This window comes from Salarias fasciatus, chromosome 15 (assembly GCF_902148845.1).
Source record: "Salarias fasciatus chromosome 15, fSalaFa1.1, whole genome shotgun sequence".
Lineage (NCBI taxonomy): Eukaryota > Metazoa > Chordata > Actinopteri > Blenniiformes > Blenniidae > Salarias > Salarias fasciatus.
This window is the reverse complement of record NC_043759.1, coordinates 6,347,243-6,367,847: the sequence shown is the minus strand read 5'-3', so window position 1 is coordinate 6,367,847 and position 20,605 is coordinate 6,347,243. Positions and strand designations below refer to the sequence as shown.

The following is a 20,605-nucleotide window of genomic DNA, read 5'->3' as shown; positions in this document are numbered from 1 at the left end:
GGTTTGAACCTCTACCTCCTACCCAAACCAGAGTTTGAACCGCTACCTCCTACCCAAACCAGGGTTTCAATCCATACCTTCTACCCAAACTCAGTTTTTGAATCCCTACCTCCTATCCAAACCATGGTTTGAATCCTTACCCCCTACCCAAAACAAGGATTACATTCCCTCTCCGCAATGCTGAACGTGATTACTAGTTCAGTAATTGGTTGGTTATCTCTGAATGGATACTTGTTACTTGATGGTTGTTTTTTCTGCTTGGATACTTGTTCACTAGTTGAACAGCTGCTTGACTGATCAAGTTATCCACAGATGTCTCAGGTTTATCAGCGAACTACCTGTCCAACCTTGTTGACTTATTTGTTAGTTGGTGTTTGAGTTCATAGGTTGGTAGCCTTCGCTGTTATCGTCAGTCTGTATGATGTGAGTCAAAGTTTGCGGTTCATAAAGCGAACAGCGACAACCTCAGACTGCCAGCTAACCAGTCTATAACCCAGGAATACCTTCGTCCTGTGATGTAACAGCTGTTCAGCTGCTATTTTTCAATCCATATTTCATTCTGAACTTCTTTTACCGGCAGCTGAACCGGCAAGCTTTGTTCAGAGTCAGATGTTGAGTCTCTTCATAAGTGTGTGTCTGAGTGTGTGTGTATCTGTCTCGGTGTACTCTGTAACCAGGCCGTCTCTCACTCTCCGCCCCCTCCCCTCCCTTCCCCCTCAGCCTGTCCGGTTGCCCCATCGCCGCTGCAGAGAAGATGGCAAAGGTCCATGAGAAGAGTCACTCCACCGACAGCGGCAGTAAGACCAATCAGACGTCAGACCGGGTCCTCAGGTACGCCCCACTCCTCTACCGATGCAGTGAGATCACTTTATACAACATGGCAATTGTCGTAGGCGTTCATTAGGGATGCCAAATGGTGCATTCAGTGGTGGTAATCTGCCATACCAACTTCTTCATTAGCATCCACAAAGTAATTTTGCTCTGGGATGCCAAATGATGCATTAAATTAATCAATGTTGGAGCTGTGAATAACGAAAGCTTCTTAAACTGACAGTTCTACTTTTTGGGATTTTAGCTTCATCTGACATCAGGAAGCCAAATATTTTAAAAACCTCTTCTACAAACAGTGGATTTACTCTGTGTTCAGGTACATCTTGTAAGCTAAAAGTGTGGCGATTTTAAAAAAAGCTTCCAACTCAATGGAAATAATACACAGAATCTTCCAAAATATTTTTTTTTATTCCAGAGATCAGACTTTTTTTTCTTTTAATTCTGTTGGAAATATTAACAGATAACTAGAGATAAAGTGTGGATATCATTGGGGGTTTTTATGACCATTTTGCAATCATAAAACAGTATTAGACTGTATTTTCCAAAATTAGGATGCTAAATGGGCTTTACACTTATGGAAAGTTGGTGCCAGACTTACTTGGAGCCAACAAAGGATGTAAATAGAATGTATAAAACCTGAAAGTTACTCAATTTTCACTTTTTTTCTGTCCGTTTTGAGATCAGTAAACTGACTTTCCTCATTTAGCTCCCGCTTTGGGAAGCAGCCGCCATGCGAAGTGCTCATACGTCAGGCTGATCCTGATCCTCATCCTGGCTCTTCTCGGCGTTTCAGGCCGATGTGCTTCGTGAAGCAGCTGGAGATCCCTCAGTACGGCTACAAAAACAACGTTCCCACCAGCACGCCGCGCTCCAACCTGGCCAAGGAGCTGGAGAAGTACTCCAAGACCAGCTACGACTACGGCGGCTACGACAACCAACACAGCGGCTACGGGAAGAGGATCCCCTCGGGCAAGTCCCACCACGGGCGGGACACGTCCCCGAAGGGCTACGATGGTGAGGACAGACCCCAAAACGGGGCGCCCGTCTTCATTTGCATAATAAATAACAAACTGCATTTTTAGTTCCTGATGTCGGACTCTCAATTAAATAAGAATCGAACAAATTATACACAGATTTCACGGATTTTACTGTCAAGCTTTTGTCTTGTTGATGGGAATAAAACCGGCAGGATGATCCCACCGAGGGGGATTTCTATTCATTTTGCTTTTCTGGGGAGAACAGTTTGTACTTGATGATAAAAGAACGATAACACACACACGCACGCACACACTCACACACTCATGCTCATGTGTATTCTCTTTGTTAGAGCTCTGAAAACACTGGTGTTTTCCACCTCTCTACATGGCTGGAGTGAAAGCGGCAGCAGAGTTATGGAAATGCCAAGCTCGGAGCCAGCAGAGGACGGAGGGAGGGAGGGATGGACGGAGGGACGGAGGGAGGGAGGGAGGGAGGAGGAGGAGGAGGTGCAGATGGAGGGATTGTGAAACAGGAGAGAGATAATGGAGGCGAGCCCTGGCTCTTTGGCCGGGAGCCATTAGCGAGACGCGTGCAGGAGGGAGGTTTTTTAGACGAGGTGTCTGCGCTCCCCTCCGTCACGACTCCCTCCCTCCCTCCCTCCCTCCACCACCATCCTTCCCTCCGTCAGCCGAGTCCCGACTCTCCGTCCAACCGCCGCCTTGTCCATACAGCTGCCTCCCTCTCGGTCTCAGCGCTTCACCACCCGTTCCTTCCCTCATTTAAAGGACACAGTTGGTGTTTAGATATGTTTTCTCCAACTGGCACCGAAACCAGGAGCCAACTAAAGTGTTAAGCCGTCTCCAAATACTTCATCTCTCTTGTCTGCGGGTCTCCGTCCTGAACACACTCCTCTCTGCTCAAATATTAGCAGCTTTATTAGGAAAGGGGGCTCAGTTCTGATCGTATTAGTTTGTAGTGAGCCTCAGTCAAGCTGTGGAACTACGTTTTGTAGAAAGTTGATAGCGGTGTGTTACTCATGTTACACAGTTGTAGAGCTGCAGAGCTGCTGTCTCTCAAGGCTCGGTACAATTTTAGAGAATTCAGAGCACGTTGGAGTTTTCCAAAAGTTGCATTTTGCCTCGTTTCCATGGAGACAGAGTCAAAACATTTTGGAAAAGTTCAACCTCGGGAGCCGTTTTCCAAAAGTTGCACTTTCAATGACTCCGAGCGTCGCCGCTGTGTGAACCGATCAACAAAAACACAACGGGAATGCTGTGTTTTGACTTGGCGAGTGGATCCGCCATGATGCCGACAGCTCGGCTGGTGTGTCACCGCTACTCTGCAGCAACACAACTTGTGTCACAGTTACTCTGGATTTAAAGTACAAGTCTGTCACGCTGTGTGTGTGTGAGCGGATTTCTCCCGGAGTCGCCCTCAGCTCTGCGCCCGTCCTGTGCTATTCATGCGTCTCGTCGTACGTTATTGATCATGGTGCATTAAGATACTCTAAAATTAGTTGGTTCTGAGTGTGTGTAGCAGCCTCCAGTGTGTGATTCACCACTAACACAGCAGATTTGTCAGTGGAGGATTTTTTGGGACATCTGGTGTCGTCTTATTTTTCTCTCTTCAGCAGAACATGAATTGAAAATACAAATAGTGCAGGACTGAGTTCAGACCGTGGTCAAGTACCGCGTTTTTTTGGGGAAGCCGAGCTGGACGGAGCCGGTAAATCAACATATGCTGTGAGCTTTAATTGTGGCAAAATCATCATTTTTTTTTTCCCTTAAACTTGCCGTTTCCAGCTCCTTCCCCTCATCACTGAGCCTATTGTACGCATTGTTTCAAATGCAACAGACTGTCTCTTTTTGTGATGCGAGACCCTTTCCAAAAAACCCCAACTGCCGCTCGGATTGGCCAAACGCCAGCATCTGGCTTACAAATCAACCCCTATGTGTGTGTGTGTGTGTGTGTGTGTTTCCCCACAGCCAAGCGCTACTGTAAGACATCCAGCCCGGCCAGCAGTACGACCAGCAGCTACGCTCCCAGCAGCAGCAGCAGCCTGAGCTGTGGAGGAGGAGGAGGAGGAGGAAGCGGCGGCGGCGGCGGCGGCAGTGGGGGAGGAGGAGGAGGAGGAGGGGGCGGGGGAGGGGGAGGAAGCAGCGCCAGCAGCACCTGCAGTAAGAGCAGCTTCGACTACACCCACGACATGGAGGCGGCCCACATGGCGGCCACGGCCATCCTCAACCTGTCCACGAGGTGCCGGGAGCTCCCGCACGCCCTGGGAGGGAAACCCCAGGACCTGCTGACACAGGTAACACACACACACACACACACACACACACACACACACACACACACACACACAGCCGGAGGCTGAAATACCAACATTATGAGGGACGCATCAATATGAACATTTTGACTGCTATATTAATACTGTGGTTATGGCCGATCGTCCATATTTACTGATATCAATTTCAAAACAAGCTTCTGTGAGGATCTTGTTCCCTGAATATGAAGAAGTGATTAATGTCTCTATTTTTCAAATATTCCATTAATTGACAGCGTTCGTTTTAGACTGACTTTCAAACTTGTATCAAGCTCCTCCTTGAAAGTTTAGTTTAACTTGAAAAGATTTTAATCATAAATAAATCACAAATTACAAAAAAAAAAAAAAACTTGACAAGGTTCAATAACTTCAGTCCGTTTCAACTCAAATCTGTGAAATATTGAAACATGTCGTGACGACATTCTCACTAAAATAAAGTTATATAAACTAAATATAAAGTCCAGTGTGATTATTATATTTTTTACACCATGTGTGAAATGCTCAATAAATTCAATTCAGTTCAGCTTTATTTATAAAGTGCCAGTTGCAACATAGTCATTTCTGGACACTTTTACAGAGGAAACCCAACATGAGCAATAAAAAGCAGGTTTCTGTCTGAAAACGATGATGTGGGTTGAATCGTGATCCGTATCTCCGTTAATGATTCAGTGATGAACTTTGTATCTGAATACAGTAGATCTGATGGTGATTGATGACTGATCCGTCACTAAATGTCTTCGAAAAGATGTGATTCATGGTTCAACTTTTTACTCTGGAGTACATTTCAGAACTCGAATGAAAGAAGTTGAGTTTCAGTGACTGACGTCTCTCTCCCTCTCTCTCTCTCTCTCTCTCTCTCTCTCTCTCTCTCTCTCTCTCTCTCTCTCTGCCGAGCTCAGAGTCCGGTGGGCGACCTGGACGACAGCGGCCCGGTAGACGTGGCCGGCCAGCCGGGCGGCCTGGAGGGCAGCGGGACGGTGCTGACCCCCCTGCAGCCCATGTCGCCCCAGCGCCAGGCCCTGCTCAGCAGCCGCTGCTACCAGCTGAGCGACACCGACTGCTGGGAGCTGCCCGTCGACTACAACAAGATCAAGAGGCTGGGCGACGAGCAGGAGCACAAAGAGGTAACGGGAAGGCCCGCAGAGGTCAAGCGCCCAAATAAAGACGGGTCAGACTGTTCAATGAGAGGATGCATAAAAAAAAAAAAAAAAAAAAAACATGTGGCCAATGTTCTATTTCCAACCTGTTCTAAAGTAAATTAGTTTCATTGTAATTTAATGAGATCAGTGCTGCTCGTTACGAAAAATGAGTGAGAACGAAGATCAGTCACAACAAAGGCTTTACTGTAACGACTTTTACAATGAACATCCATCCATACATCCATCCATCATCCATCCATCCACTCAAATCTGTCCATCCATCATCCACTCATTAACCCATCCATCCATCCATCCATCCATCCATCATCCACTCATTAACCCATCCATCCATCCATCCATCCCTCCAGCCATCATCCATCACCCATGCATTTTTCAACCATCCAATTGTTGTTCCATTCATCCATCCATTCATACATCATCCACCCATCCATCATCCATCCATCATCCATGCATTATTCATTCATCCATCCATCCATCTGTCCGTTTGCCCGTCCATCCATCCATCCATTACTTAATCAACAAACCATCCTTTCAGTCAAGCTCCACATTCAGCTCAGTTTCATCTTAAGTGGGCTGGACTGGTGACATAATGCAATGATAGCCTTAAAGCAACACTAAGGAACTTTCAATTTTCGTTGCTTTTGGCGGCGCCAGTGGACAAAAGCGGTAGTGTTTTGCCTGAAGGAATACTACAGTTCCCATGAGGACTAGCGCGTGGCGTGGTAAAATGCTGCTCCCAGTGGCGTGCTGTCGGACTGAACTCGCCTACATTTGTTTCCAGCGGCTGTGTGAAGGATGGATAACGACGAGGTAATGAATCTAAAGGTGGCTAAACAATGTTATATCATGATGTGACGCATGCCGTAAAGCAGTCCGCACATTTGGAGTTTTTTAGTGTGCAGGGTTCCTACCACCCTCCTCACAGCTGCTTAGTCCAAGTGAAGCAATGCTGACGCCCTCAGCCCGTGACAGAGGGGTCATTCAACTAGTTGTAAGTCGATGTATCATCACAAAAGATATTAAAATGTTTTATTAAAGTTGAAAAGTTCCTTAGTGTCGCTTTAAATACTAAACTAAACTAAAGTTTTTCTTTGTCGTGGCTCAGACAGTATTGCATGATGAAAATGTCGATATTGTCACAAAAACATTTAGTACTGAAAAGGACTCAAATCTCAACATAAAACCCAATTTATTTCAGGACTCTTGTCCAAAATACAGTAAAATGTCCAAAAACACTGTTGCATTCTGCATGTTTTTAAAAACTCCCCCTGCCATGGCTTTGAGGCTAATGCTAGTTAGCTGGCTTTCATTGCAGCATCACTGATATCCCACGGGCCTTATGTTTGACACCCCTGATCTACAGAGAGAAGATTAACTCCAAAGTATTCAATGCCATTTTAAAAAGAAATTCTGCTTCCTGACTGAACTGAGCATGCTCAGTGCAGATCTGCTGTTCCTCGTTACATTTCCATGCACCAGTGTTCGACTTCACTGTAATTTTTTAATCAGAAATCACTTAGAAGCTGCAGCTTTTTTTTTTTTTAGAAGCAATGTTGGGGGGAGGCTGTGTTCGTCTCATGGCCTTAACGCGACCTAACGCTTTTGTTCTGAAGCCTAACTTGACTTGCTGTATGGAACGAGCGGCGTGAACGAGGGAGAACGCTCCTGCTGCACTCTCCGCTCTTACATTTATGATTAAAGGCTTTAACCACTTGATTTAAGATATATTCAGGCAGCCGGTCTCCTAATCATGCAAAGTAAGGATAATTTGAAGCATGAAATTGAGATTTAGGGGAACCCACAGCTTATATTAGTAGTGCGCGCATAGATTATAGGATGATTAGGGTTTATATTCCGCCTTTAAAGCGAGCCTTGTTCTGTGGTGCATAGCAGGAAATCACCACAGAAAAGTTGTGGACTTTTTTCTTTTTTTTCTCTCTCTATTGCGCGGGCGTACTGCTGCTTGTTGGTGGTCGGTATAATTTTTGCATCACTTTACATACGTAAGAGGGAATTTAGAGAGTTGGGAAGGGTTTTAATGCAGGAGCATGCACGGCTCCACCAACCCAAGGCATTTACAGATACGGATCCCAGTGGCGGCGCTTGCCAAAACTGTGCGTCAGTGGAGGGTTTGCGTTGCTGTTCTTCACCCTGGGGTCATCGCGCAGATCAATCCTGCAAGCAGGTTGAAGACAAGCCACAGAAAGCTCCAGAGCTGACAGAAGGAAGGATGGTTGTCACCGTTTTCCTCCACTCCGTTTCCGTGACAACGTTTGAAGGGAAAATCCATCGTTTCAGAGAGGTTTCGTGTTCACATGAATCACACGGGTGCAGTTTTCATGTTGGACCACCAGTGGGTGCTGCTGTGTGTTTTGTGTAATTAAACTACACACGAACATTCAACTCAGAATTTGAATTAATTGTGCAAAAATGTTCTGAAATATTTGGATTTCTTCCCCAAATGATGAAACCACAGGAAAAGTATCATCACGAAACCCCTCCCCACACACACACACACGCTGCAGACATCAATACGTTGTAAACATCAACAATAGGAAAACATGGATCGAATGGACAAACCAACAGGTGCCACATATGCAAAGGGAGAAGATGCAAACTGCACAGAGAGCCTCCCAAACCCTCGAGCCAGAGTGGTAACCACCGCACTGCTTTTTATCCCGTCTTATAACGCGATCAGTCGTATCGTTTTGCATTTTCCGTCGGAGCTGGAGGGAGATCTGCCGTCAGCGGCGATGGATCACGAAAATAATATTCTAAAATGTTGAATAAAAGTTACTGTTTGCACTTCTGAGGACTGTAAGGCCTGAAGGGAGATGACAAATAGTCCTGGCACAGCTCCCTAGCTTTTCTCCATGATAAAGGAAGTTCTGCTCAATTTGTCAAAAAAAAAGAAGAAAAAAAAAGAATCTAAAAAAAAAATCAGTATCGTGTGAAGAAACTTAAAATAAGTTTGGTGAAAAGATTTTATGCCTAAGTTTATGAGTGGGAGTAAAAGTTTATCAAAAAAAAAAAATCATTGTTATCCTTTATATAAGTCCAAATTTCCAGAGTGCAGTTTGATGAATGATCCCAGTGGTTTCCAGCAGGCGCCGTGCGCCCCCGTGTGGCCAGCTGCGGCACTGCGCCTCGCTTCAGCAGTCTGGGCCCAGTGCATTAAAATCCTCCATCTCTGCCTTAATACATAAGTAAAACATGATAGATCATCTGCACGCTTTAAATCCTTGCAGATCTGATATCACACAGGCCAATCCATGCAGCAAATTGCTACATTTGCCTGGTTGGATTTGGAGCGCTGGAGTGAAAGGTTTTAATCAGGAGAGTAATTGCGTTTGTTAATGAAGCACGACATTGCAGAGGAGGCCGAAAGCCCGCAGCTCGGTGGCTGATGGGATTTTTTTTTTTTTTTTGCCTCTCTCTCTCTCTCCAGATAGTCCCGAATGATCTAAAGGAGGTGTGATGTGTGGACTGCAGAGCAGACTGCAGTGCTGCTGGAGAGAGAAAATTAAAAAAAAAAGAAGAAAAAAAAAAGCTTTAGGTTAAGATGCCTGCAGAGTTTGAACTGGTTCACCAAAACTTTTCACTGAAGCACCCTGGGGCTGTGGTCGAGGAAAATCAGAGGTCATTCAGGGTTTCAGACAGAAATTCTTCTATGAATGTCACAATGATTCCAGAGCGAGATTAACACACAGTTTCCCAAGTTTGCTGAGTAATGTTGTTGCAACAACTCAACTTGCTCGTCTGTCCAAATGAATGTTCGTGCAGTGGCCATCCTTGCTGGCTACATCGTTCATAGCGTTTCCCCCGTTGCCATGTGAAAGGGGATTATTTAAAAACGTACATACAAAACCTTTCTGAAACAAAAATGCAAAAATAGTTTGCTTTCATTTGAAACTTAGTCTTGCATATGGAGTTTTAGACACTAAAAAGTGACTTGTGCAACACAAGGCAAACCTCTAACCCTCCATATGACATTGAAGTTGAAGGATGGTGTCGAAATTATGCACTTCAGTTAGGAAATGTTGGGAGAAATCTATATAGACAGAGAGAGAACATGCAAACTCCTCACTACAAATGACTTGAACAAGGGAGACAAGTTGACAGTCGACCGAAGAAATCTTTTAAAAAGATTGAAAAAGGACAAATATCTTACTGATTGGTACAGGTTGACTTTAACAGAACCCTCAACATGTGAAAACAAAACAAAGTCACATTTATTCCTACATATAAACTGTAACTGCAGCCCTGATAATCCTGATCCAGGAGTTTCTGTTCCACAACCTTCAGTGAATTTGCTGCTCAGCTCTGGACATGGTGCTTTTAGCCTGAGAAGTTTTACTGTAGCGGCTCTCTACTGTCATATAGTGACACCTAGTGGTCCCAGGTGGTTTGTGCAGGTATGTTTTCACATGTGACTTCTCAATAAAAAATCACATGACCAGTCACATAACAAATAACAATTTGAGATATACTCTGGGAAATACAGCAATATCCTACATTAAATGCATTAAATTAAATACCTAAATGATAGTCACTTCTGTTGCATCAGTTTACTGCTGAATGAATGAATGAGTGAACGAGGCGGCCGTGAGCTTGTAGTGACGTGCTGTAGTCTGTTTATTTCTCGTCCCTGCACCAGAGCGACGAGCTGGACCCCTTCCAGGACCTGCTGGACGAGCAGCGCTACCCGGCCGAGGTCACCATGCCCAGCCCCAAACACCACAAGTACCCGCCCTGCAAGGAGAGCAAGAAGGAGCTCCTCACGTAAGAGTCGCCGAAAACCAGCTCCAGCGCTTCACGGCCGCACTTCATGTCACATCAGTAACTATTTCGGAGATAATCCTTGTCAAACACAAAGTCTGAGGAACAACACAGAAAATAGCTTGTGGTAAAGTCAACAAATGAAAGTCGTGGGGGGTCGGGGAGGAAATGCTCTCTGAGGCTGAGCTGCCATTTTTCAGCCATATGAAGAACAGAAAGCCATAAACAACACACAGCGGCAGTAAATCAGGCTGATATTTCATAAACGTGAAGACAGGTGGACGGTGTGTGTCTTTAATCCTCCTCCTCGCTCCTGCAGGTTGTCGAGCTGCCAGTTAGCGGACAAGAACATGCGCGGGATGATGACGTCCAACTCCCAGGAGCTCAAGTGAGTCTCAGCAGATGAAGGCTTTTTATCAGTGTCTCTCCACACGTTTCAGAGAGAGATTCTCACTTTCCTGTCCGGACTTTCATCTTTTTACTGATATAGAAAAAACACAATGTACCTGAAGCAGTCTTTGAGGTCAACACTGCTTTGGGTTTCATTTCAAAAACACTTTTTGGTCGATTGAATATCGTTCATATGGTTTTGAATGTTATTCAGAGGGATTTGAAATGCTATGGTTTCATTGCCTTGTAACTCAGTTTGGATATTTTTAAACGTGCAATCATTTCTTGGAAACTGTCTGACTGAAAGCTGACCGTCTGAGGAAAACCAGATGTTCTAGATCAGGGGTGTCAAACACATTTTACTTCAAGTACCATATACAGTTCCATTAAATCTGGAGTGGGCCAGACCAGTAAAACACGACCATAATAACCTTTAAAATCAAGTTTCCTCAGCATACATGATGAAAATGTGTCGATATTTTCACAAAACCAAACAATTACAACTGAAAATCAGCACAATCTCAACATGAAGCCAATTTTAATTAAACCTAATGGTGCAAAATACAGTGAAATGTCCAAAAACTGTTTCTCTTTCTGCATGTTTATACAAACTCCCCCTGGCAGCATGGCGTTGAGGCTAATGCTAGTTAGCTAGCTTACATGGCAGGATCTCCGATACCTCAGCTCGAGTCTCAATGTTGTGTCGTGTCCGTTACTCTTCAGAAATTTGCCAAAAAAAATAAACATTTTCTTTTAATTTTTCACAATTTCTTTGTTGGAGATTTGTGAAAAAGCTGATTGCACTTTTTCCCCGTTTGCTTGGTGGTTCGGCCGCATTGGAGCCTCTTCTGTGCCGGTTTAGGCCCACTGGCCTCATGTTTGACACCCCTGCTCCAGAACCGAAAATCATCCAGACATTTACTCATGAATCACAATGTTAAAGTTTATTTGAAACCAAGAAAGTCCCCAAAATGAAAGAAGATCCATTTGTGTGAAGCCAAAATGAGCAAATTGACGAGTTCAGACGTACTGAGACTTTTAGAGACCAGATCGTCCGGATGGAGTTCAAATGCACGTTTAAAAACGTGTCCGCTGGGTTCTCTGTCTGATCGCCAGGTGTCCGACGCCCGGCTGCGACGGATCCGGGCACATCACTGGAAACTACGCCTCCCACAGGAGGTAACGTGACGCAACCCCCGGTCACGGCCGCCTCGCCTCTCCGGGAGTTATTTAAGTTCTCTGCTCTGTCCCGCAGCCTGTCCGGGTGTCCACGAGCCAAAAAAAGTGGCATCAAAATCCTTCACAGCAAAGAGGACAAGGACGACCAAGAGCCAATCAAGTAAGAGTGATCAGTAGCCTCGATATGGAGCCCTCAAAGTCCTTGATAAAAATAAAACCCCAATTAAACCCGAGCAATCTCTGGTGAGCCGCCATATCTCCACACTCTTAATTTGTTGGGCTCATTTAACTCATTTAAGTCAAATTTTAATATTTGGACTAAACTTTGACGTGTTTGATCTTGACCCAAAGACGGAATTAAGACCTCGTTCATACGACAACGGAGCTCACGGCCTCGGAGCCAACTTTTTGAAAATGCCTCAAAAGGTGGAACTTTTCGAAAATGCTCTGACTACGAAACAGTGGGGAAATAAACTTTTATGAAGCACTGCTGCTGATAATTTGACCACAGCTGTAGGAAACAGTGTTTTCTTCCAGAATGTCATAAGTCCCAGTTCAGATTCCCCTGGTCCTGGTCCTGGTCCTGGTCCAAGTCCATATTCTCCTATTCCCTTAGTTATTAATGAAATCTCTACTAATTGGGGTGATTTTTCCGACACTTCAAGCTGTTTGTCTGCTCTTTTATTGCAAATTATTTACAGTAAATGAAGTACATTCATTGTCAGTTTTTTATTATTACCGATTCTTAATGTATTTCATGATTTGGGAGGCGGCGCCTGAGCCAGCTGCCACCGAAGTCCTACCATTGCTCATCTTTGTAGTCCTGCAGCTGGTGTTGGTGGTTCCTCCTTGAATTGCCACAGAGAGCGCTTTCAAGAAGTTCCACCTTGGGAGCCATTATCAGAAAGTTTTCACTGGCTCAGAGATCCATTTTCATGTAAACGGACGCCCAAAATACGAGAAAACCTTTCTGTTTTCACTTGAAAACGTGTAGACTGGGCCTAAAACTTCTCATTCTGATCTGGAATAACAAAAAAATAGTTTTTTTTCCCTTCTTTCCCTATACCCTTTAAAGGTATAGAAACAAATACCAGTTGAGACATCCACCAAGTTTCAGTCACCGGTGATCTCTTCCTCTACTGCTTACAATATTGCAATGCTTATATTTCACTTTGCGGTGTGTCCGCCTGACGCGTCGGTGACAGATTCATACGTCTCCTCGCTCCTGAAATGCCGCCTGTTCGCGCTGACCTTTCTAACTTTAGCAGGGAATATATTAACGCAGGCCGCGGTTCGTCCTGCTCTTCACCTCCTGCTCCCTGCAGGCCCCGTCCGCTAAAGGTTAGCGCTGGGGAGGGCTTGGCATTTGTGTTAAAGCTGGGGGGGGGGGGGGGGGGGGGGGGGTCATATTAAGCCAATATCAACTTGTGAACAATCTAAAGTTCAGCTGGTGTCAGTCTGGAGCCGACCGCCGTCATTAACGGGGAAATCATAATTAAGCTTAACCTGAGCTCGTCCTCATCGGCCCAAATGTCACCGACCGGGGTCGGTTTGGGAGGCAGCGGGGCGGAGCCGAGTGTCTGGAGGAGGAGGAGGAGATGTAAAACTTTTGTCGCATTTTGGTTCAGATACATTGGAAATGCAACTTTTAGAAACGTGCCAATTCCATCTTCATAGAAACGGGAAAATGCAGCTTCTCTAAAATGCTGCTATTACGCATGCACACCATGACCTTGTTTGTTTATCTGTGTGTGTTTTGATTAGGAAAAAAAACACCCAACAGCGCCATCTCGCGGCCCGGCGTGCCATCTGCATCGTTTTTCGCCTTTGTGTTGTGAACGTGTAAACAGACATTGTTTTCACAATCTTATCCGAGTAAACGTGGAACTTTTCTGAAACAAAAACTCAAAAATTAGGCATTTTCACTTGAGACATCATGTAAACGAGGTCTTTCAAACCACAAGTTCATTCTTCAAAAAAAAAAAGGAAGAATAAAAACAGAAACATAAGCCACACTGCTGCATAAGACACATTTATTTCAAAATAAGATGTAACTGCAGTCTCTGTCCAGCTGCTGTTCTGGAAGCTTCTGTGAATTTGTTCCTCAGCTCCGGTCGTCCTGCATTTATCCCACATTTAGCTTTGGAAGTTTTACTGTAGCAGCGTTCACTTGTCACACAGTGACATCTAGTGGTCCCAGATGGTATCTACAGGTATATCTTTATATATTTGCGGCTTCTTAATGTAACTCAAATGACCAACCAAATAACTAAAAACATTATTTTTGTGACTAATAGTCTGGAAAATATGGGAAAATCCTTCTAGCCAATGATTTTTGGCTGATTTGGAGCTTTTTCTGTGATGCAGCAGCAGGTTTTCAAGAAATGACTGCAGTCGTCCACAGAGGGTGGTTGTGTTTCTGAGTGAGGACCGCCCGTCTCCGTCTGTCCCCCAGGTGTCCGGTCCCCGGCTGCGACGGTCAGGGTCACGTGACGGGGAAGTACGCCTCTCATCGCAGCGCGTCGGGCTGCCCCCTGGCGGCCAAGAGGCAGAAGGACAGCTACGTCAACGGCTCGCAGTTCGTCTGGAAGTCCGGCAAGACGGACGGCATGACCTGCCCGACCCCGGGCTGCGACGGCTCGGGACACGTCAGCGGGAGCTTCCTCACCCACCGGAGGTCACCATTCTTCTCCCCAATATGTTTTATCTCACAGAAAAATCATATGCTGTGGTGCATATGATGTAAATGTATGTATTGTCACAGAATCCAAAAAATTACTATTAAATTGTTTAATTTTTTATAATTAAAAATAATATTTTTAATTATATTTATTAGTGCTGGGCAACGATTACATTTCTTAATTGCGATTAATCGCATAATTTTTCTGCGATTAATCGCATTATGCGCATAATAAAAAAGTACTCTGTAATGATCATCCTGCCCCCATTAACGCCTGATGAAAATATTTGTCAGCATTAAGGAAGCAGTGCGTTAACGCATTAATGTGCCCACCCCTAATATTTATATATGTATAATTATAAATAAACATAAATATTTATTTTGAATTATACATATATTACAGTATATCTAATATTACAGTTAAATAGTTACATATAAATTATATAAAAATATTAATAATATAATCAAAAATATAATATAAAAAAAAACAATAAAATGTTTGTTGGGCCGGATCGGAGCCTCTTGTGGGCCAGTTTTGGTCCATGACTCTTATTTTTGACACACCTGAGCCAACCCATTGACTGAGAATAATGAAGATCTCTATTGTGAATTTTGGAGCAGGTGAGTGATTCCACCTGCCCTCCTTGTTGTCTTCCAGTCTCTCCGGTTGTCCCCGGGCCACCTCAGCCATGAAGAAAGCCCGCATGAGCGGCGTGGAGATGTTGACAATCAAGCAAAGAGCAAGCAAAGGTCAGAAAAGCATTCATTCTGTTTCATATTCTGCAGATCTTTCGTGGAGTCGGGGGCCGTTTGGCGACCTGACACCTGTTGTTTGTGCTTCAGGCATCGAAAACGATGAAGAAATCAAACAGCTGGATGAAGAAATCAAAGATCTGAACGAGTCTAACAATCAAGTGGAGTCAGACATGATAAAGCTGAGGACACAAGTAAGAGGGTCTGCCGCCGGTGCGCTGTGGCGTCTCTCTGCTGTCAGTCCTTCACTGTGGCCTCTGGGCTTTCAGATCACCACCATGGAGACCAACCTCAAGTCCATCGAGGAGGAGAACAAGGTGATCGAGCAGCAGAACGACTCGCTGCTGCACGAGCTGGCCAACCTCAGCCAGTCGCTCATCAACAGCTTAGCCAACATCCAGCTTCCACACATGGTAAGAGGCGGGCCACGCCCACCGGGCGGCTTTCACGCCGCTCCTGCTTCTGATGGGTTTAGACTGGGGCTGGGAGGTCTGGCTCCCGAACGCTGTTCAAGTCCCATTGTGGTTTTATCAGGTAAAAGAGTCACTGAGAAGATCTCTGCTTCACTTCTTCACCAGCCGTAGTTTAAACTCAGGACTGCAGGAGATTTAGGCGCCGTTTAAACGACGCTTTCCAGAGAGAATGGAAAACCTTTCTGGTATTTTCAGATGTCCGTTTATACGACAACGGTGCCCAGAGTCCCTGAAAATGAGTCTTTTTGAAAGCAGCTTTGCAAGTGAGCTCTGACTCTGTCTCCTTGGAAACGGAGAACGATGAACCTTTGGAAAACACTCTTCCCTCTGTCTCCATGGAAACAAGAGAAAACGCAACTTTTTTATAATGCTCTGTCTCCATGGAAACATGGGAAAACGTAACTTTTGGTAATGCTCCGTCTCTGTGGAAACAAGAAGTCGCAGCTTTTCAGAAATTGTCCAACTCTGTTTATACAAGGGAAAATGCTTTAAAAAAAAAAAAAACTCGATCGTCGTGGAACCAGGAAGTTGCAACTTTTCAGAAATGTTCCGATGCCATTTAAACAGGAGAAAATGCAAGTTTTTGATAATGCTCCGTCTCCATGGAAACGGGAAGTAGCAGCTTTTCAGAAACATTCCCAGTCCATTTACACAGGGGAAAGGTTAATTTTTCAAAAAAGCTCCATCTCCGTGGAGACGGGAAATTACACCTTTTCAGAATGGCTCTGATTCCGTTGAACAGGGGAAACACGCAACGTTTTGAGATCAAAATATATTCCTCTCACAAAAACTTTTTCTCTAAAGTCTCCACAGCTTTTGAGGTGTCACACTCTGAAACTCTACAAAATGGTCCATTTCATGGAAATGATAACAGAAAATCGTCAGATTTCACCCCTCATGTTTGGCTCAGAGCTTGACGTTGTGTTTCAAGCTCTTCTCAGCCTCTTTATGTGTAGCAACACTCAGGTTTTTCCTTCATCTGCTTCTTTCTGTTCGCCACCTTCTTTTTGGTTTTTTTTGTTTTTTTTTTTGTTATTTTTTTGTCCCGGCGGTTCATGCTGTGCTTTACAACCAACGCCTCACCGCAGGTTTTCACACCAGAAAACAGCCGACTGCTTTGATTTGTGCCTGCTCTGTGAGTGAAGTGCTCGTGGCTGTTTCTGACGTCATGTCGTCTCAGTGTTGGAAGAAGACTCCGGGCTAATTGGATAATCTCTCTCTGAGTCGTAGGAACCCCGAGTTTACTCCTCGATTACTGGACTCCTTCCTTCTTTTAATGAGGGGGAGCGTTTCAAGTCACACTGTCGGAAAAAAAAAAAAAAAAAAACATGTCCGCCTTAACGAGGATTTTATCAACAAACTTTAAAAATGTTGTTATGGGTAAAATTTTGAGCTCTTTCACACTGCAGATCGTCTTTCACTGATTCAAATCTCCCTCTCCCAAAACATATCCCCAGATCAGCCATAACATTAAGACCACCTAATGACCCTGTATTTCACTGGTTTGTCCAGAATAAGTCGGATTGAGGTCATTCCTGAACCACTTCACTTTGTGACACGAGGCATTATGAGGAATGTTAATATTAAAGGTTCTACCTCAGGGGTGTCAAACATAAGGCCTGTGGGCCAAAACCAACATGCAAGAGGCTCAAATACAGCTCATTACACAGACTCTGTGCCACAACAACGAAAACCTTGAAGTTAAATTTAAAGGCTGTCATTTCATTGTTAATTGTTCTCATTTGGAAAGTATAAACTTTTGTCATCACACATACCAGTGCCTCCCAACCTTTTTTGCTGTTTTAAGACACAATATTTTTCCATAGACTCAAAACAACAGTGTTAACACCTTAACAAGGGCTTAATGATGCACAAAAACCCCGAAAAAAAGAAATAAAACGAGTTGAGCATGAGAAAGAAGTGATGATGTAAGTGAAGGTGTTTTTCAAAATAAAAGTCAATGCAGACTGAATGAAATTTAAATATATTTTCAAATTAAAAGTTTTTACCCTTTCTTTACGGCCCAAATGATCCCGGTGGTTGGGGACTCCTGATGTATGCTCTTCGCCACAGCATAGAAAAACTTAAATCTTAAACTTCAAGTTTATTCTGGTAGAGTTTTACTCAAGATGAACCTGAGCTGAATGTGGAACCTTAAACAGTGTTTGACACCCCTGCACTATTTTTTTTTTTTTTTTTTTTTTTGAAAAGTTGAAGCCCTGAGCTGCAGTGTGAACAGAGTCTGATCGATCTCGCTAAGACGGACACTCCGCTTGTGGTTTTGTTTGTTTTTTTCCTCTCCTCCCTCCTCGGAGTAGCTCCTGCAGCCTTGTGACCGCCGCTGTGTGTCTAGCGGACTAATAGACTTTTCTGTACACCCTCTCCCGTAGAGACCGCTGCCACAGAAAGAGGCCCCAGTAAAGCATAACTGCTGTTTACAGATGCCTCCCAGAGTAAGAGATCCATTTATCCTTTATCCAATTATCCTTCTCTTCTGCACTGTCTCACCCTCCTCCCTCTCCCCCTGTAGCTCACTGCGGCACATCGCAGCTACCCGTTTATCTGCTGCAGTATAGGTAGACCCTCAGACGTAGCTAGAAACACATCAGCAATAAGTAACCTAACCCCAAAACTCAGTCTTCAAATCTAAAACTAATTTGCATTACGTGAGTCCAGTTTGATATTAAAAAATAAAAAGAAATCTATCTTTCTATTATCTATGCAGGTCATAAAATGTGTCTCCAACATTTTCAGTCAGCAGATTGTTTACTTTGTAAAGTTTAACTTAACATACTTGAGAAAACTCTAAGCAGTTTCGATATTTCAAGTTTAAAGGTAGTGGGCCCAAAATTGAACCCTGAGGGACGCCTCATGTGCAAACAGTCACCAAAACAATACATGGCTTTTTTGGCTCTGGGATTGTAGGTGTTGGTCATGGGTGTTAGGTGCTAAATCGTCACATGTTGGCTTTTTATTTCCTGTCTAAATGACACAGACAAGCAAAAATGAACTGGGTCTATGATCGCACCCTGTGGGATCCCATATGTAGACAACATGGCAAAGCAAGCTTTTATTGATGCTAGGTAATGATTATGGTTGTGCAAAATAATGAGTTTTTCTGAGAACGTTTCTCAATGACACAGGAATTGAGGAATGCCCTGTGTACAGACACGTATCTCCAAACAGCGCTTTTACCACTGGTAAACTCTGATGATTTTGAGAAAAACTGCTCTAAACAATAAAAATAAGCTTGAAGTTACAGAGCCTGACATAAACTTTAGGGGCGCCATATGCACAAAAAAAAAAACACTGCTCATGAAAATAACACTTTGGCCATTAGACTGTAAATTTTGGTGCAAAATCATGAGATTTTACGGCGAAATTGGAACAAGATAAGCAAACTAAAACAAAGTGGGCCTAAAACTGAACCCTGAGGGACACCTGAGTTTTTAAAGTCACATTTAAAAACCAAAAAAAACCCCCTAAACATTATTTCTCCAACTTGAAGTCTAACCCAGTGAGTATCTCTGAATCCCTCGTCACAGTTTGATGAATTTCCAGTTCTTCCATCTGCCCGTTGCCGCCCATTAGTTTTCAACATCCTGATTTTGTCTCCATATGCTAAACATTAACACTCCATCCAGCCATCAGCGACCATCCTGCTCCTGGTTTTTGCATGATTTCTGTTCCACTTCCTAAACCACAGACTTCTGCTTAAAGAGATATTTGAAGTTTGCTCTACAGTTAAAAACAGAGGCGTTTGTAAGTGAGACTGTGAGTTTTCCTGACCCCCCCTTCCTCCCCCCCGCTGCCCACCGTCTTCCCTCCTAAACCGCCCCCTGCGTTATGAACCCGCCCCGCCTCGCTGTGTCCTCATGGCTTTTGTTTCCCCTCACAGGAGCCGATGAACGAACAGAACTTTGACACTTACGTGAGTACGTTGACAGACATGTACACCCACCAGGACCAGTACCAGAGCCCCGAGAACAAGGCGCTGCTGGAGAACATCAAACAAGCCGTGCAGGGAATCCAAGTCTGATCCCCGAAATCACAAATGCAAAGCAAAAACAACAGGAAAAAAAAAAAAAAACAAACAAACAAAAATTCAACAAGAGGGGGAAAGGGTTGTTTTTTGCTGCTGTAATCTACCATAGTTCTTTTATTTCTTCTGCGGTTATGCTCTCGACTCCATGGGTATCTCTTTTATTTTTTATTTTTTAAATTATGTTGATTGTTGTTGCCTTGCTTTAAAAAAAAAAACAAACTACTGTTTTAAAGAAACATTCACGTTTTGTACATTTTCATATGACCTAATATAATGTGATGTACTGTTTATAGCTGCTAATGTATGCACATTTTAGTGTATATGTATGTAAACATGGCGCTGGGGGTGAGGAAAGGCTCATCTGGTTGGTTACTTTCTCTGAGGAAGCAGTGATTCGTGGCGGCGAATCGTCCGCTGCTGGACAGTGAAGTGGGGAACATGCAACAGGAAACCCAGAGTGAAGAGTTTATCGCTCTGCTGCTCATCCCACAAATGCATTTCAAGTTGAATTAGGAACCAAACGTTTTCTTTTTTCCCGTCCGACGGTTTGTGATTTGACTTGCCAGGAGGCACTGCGGCGACGGGAAGGTAACCAACGACAGAGGGATTTCCTTACTTCCCGTGCTGGATTTATTTATTTATTTATTTATTTATTTATTTATTGTAAGCTTGAATCATTTTCTTATTTCGATGCGATTAACATACGTCAGAAAAACTGGGCGTCACGGGTTTTCAAAAAGGGAGCAGAGCGGCGAGTGAAGAGGATCCACTTCTGAGAGGCTTTTCTCACAAGCTGTTTCTTTTTTTTTTTCTTTTTTTTCTTTGATATTACTGTAAATTTTTAGCTTAAAGAAGAAAAAAAAAATTACGAGAAGAGCCAACGCTGTAAGCAAGAAGATTTCAAACATCACGACACGGAAACTTTCTGGTGCAAAACCCCCCCATCGTCCCCCCGCCGCCGCCGCCGCCACCCCCTTTCGGAGTTGTTTCGTCTCAAACCGTCCTGTCCGC

At 44.0% G+C, this 20,605-nt stretch overlaps 1 protein-coding gene across 1 annotated transcript in view; it reads left to right on the top strand.

Moving 5' to 3' along the window:
- Positions 1-19,636, top strand: part of myt1la (myelin transcription factor 1-like, a) — a 70,621-nt gene extending 50,985 nt beyond the window's left edge. The window contains 14 exon segments of the mRNA XM_030109832.1: positions 721-831; positions 1,625-1,845; positions 3,795-4,120; positions 5,035-5,259; positions 9,953-10,077; positions 10,394-10,462; positions 11,581-11,643; positions 11,720-11,803; positions 14,099-14,320; positions 14,982-15,073; positions 15,167-15,270; positions 15,346-15,489; positions 17,940-18,002; positions 19,448-19,636. Coding sequence (XP_029965692.1) covers positions 721-831; positions 1,625-1,845; positions 3,795-4,120; positions 5,035-5,259; positions 9,953-10,077; positions 10,394-10,462; positions 11,581-11,643; positions 11,720-11,803; positions 14,099-14,320; positions 14,982-15,073; positions 15,167-15,270; positions 15,346-15,489; positions 17,940-18,002; positions 19,448-19,588 — 1,990 coding nt within the window. The 3' untranslated portion in view covers positions 19,589-19,636.
- The last annotated feature ends 969 nt before the right edge of the window (positions 19,637-20,605 follow it).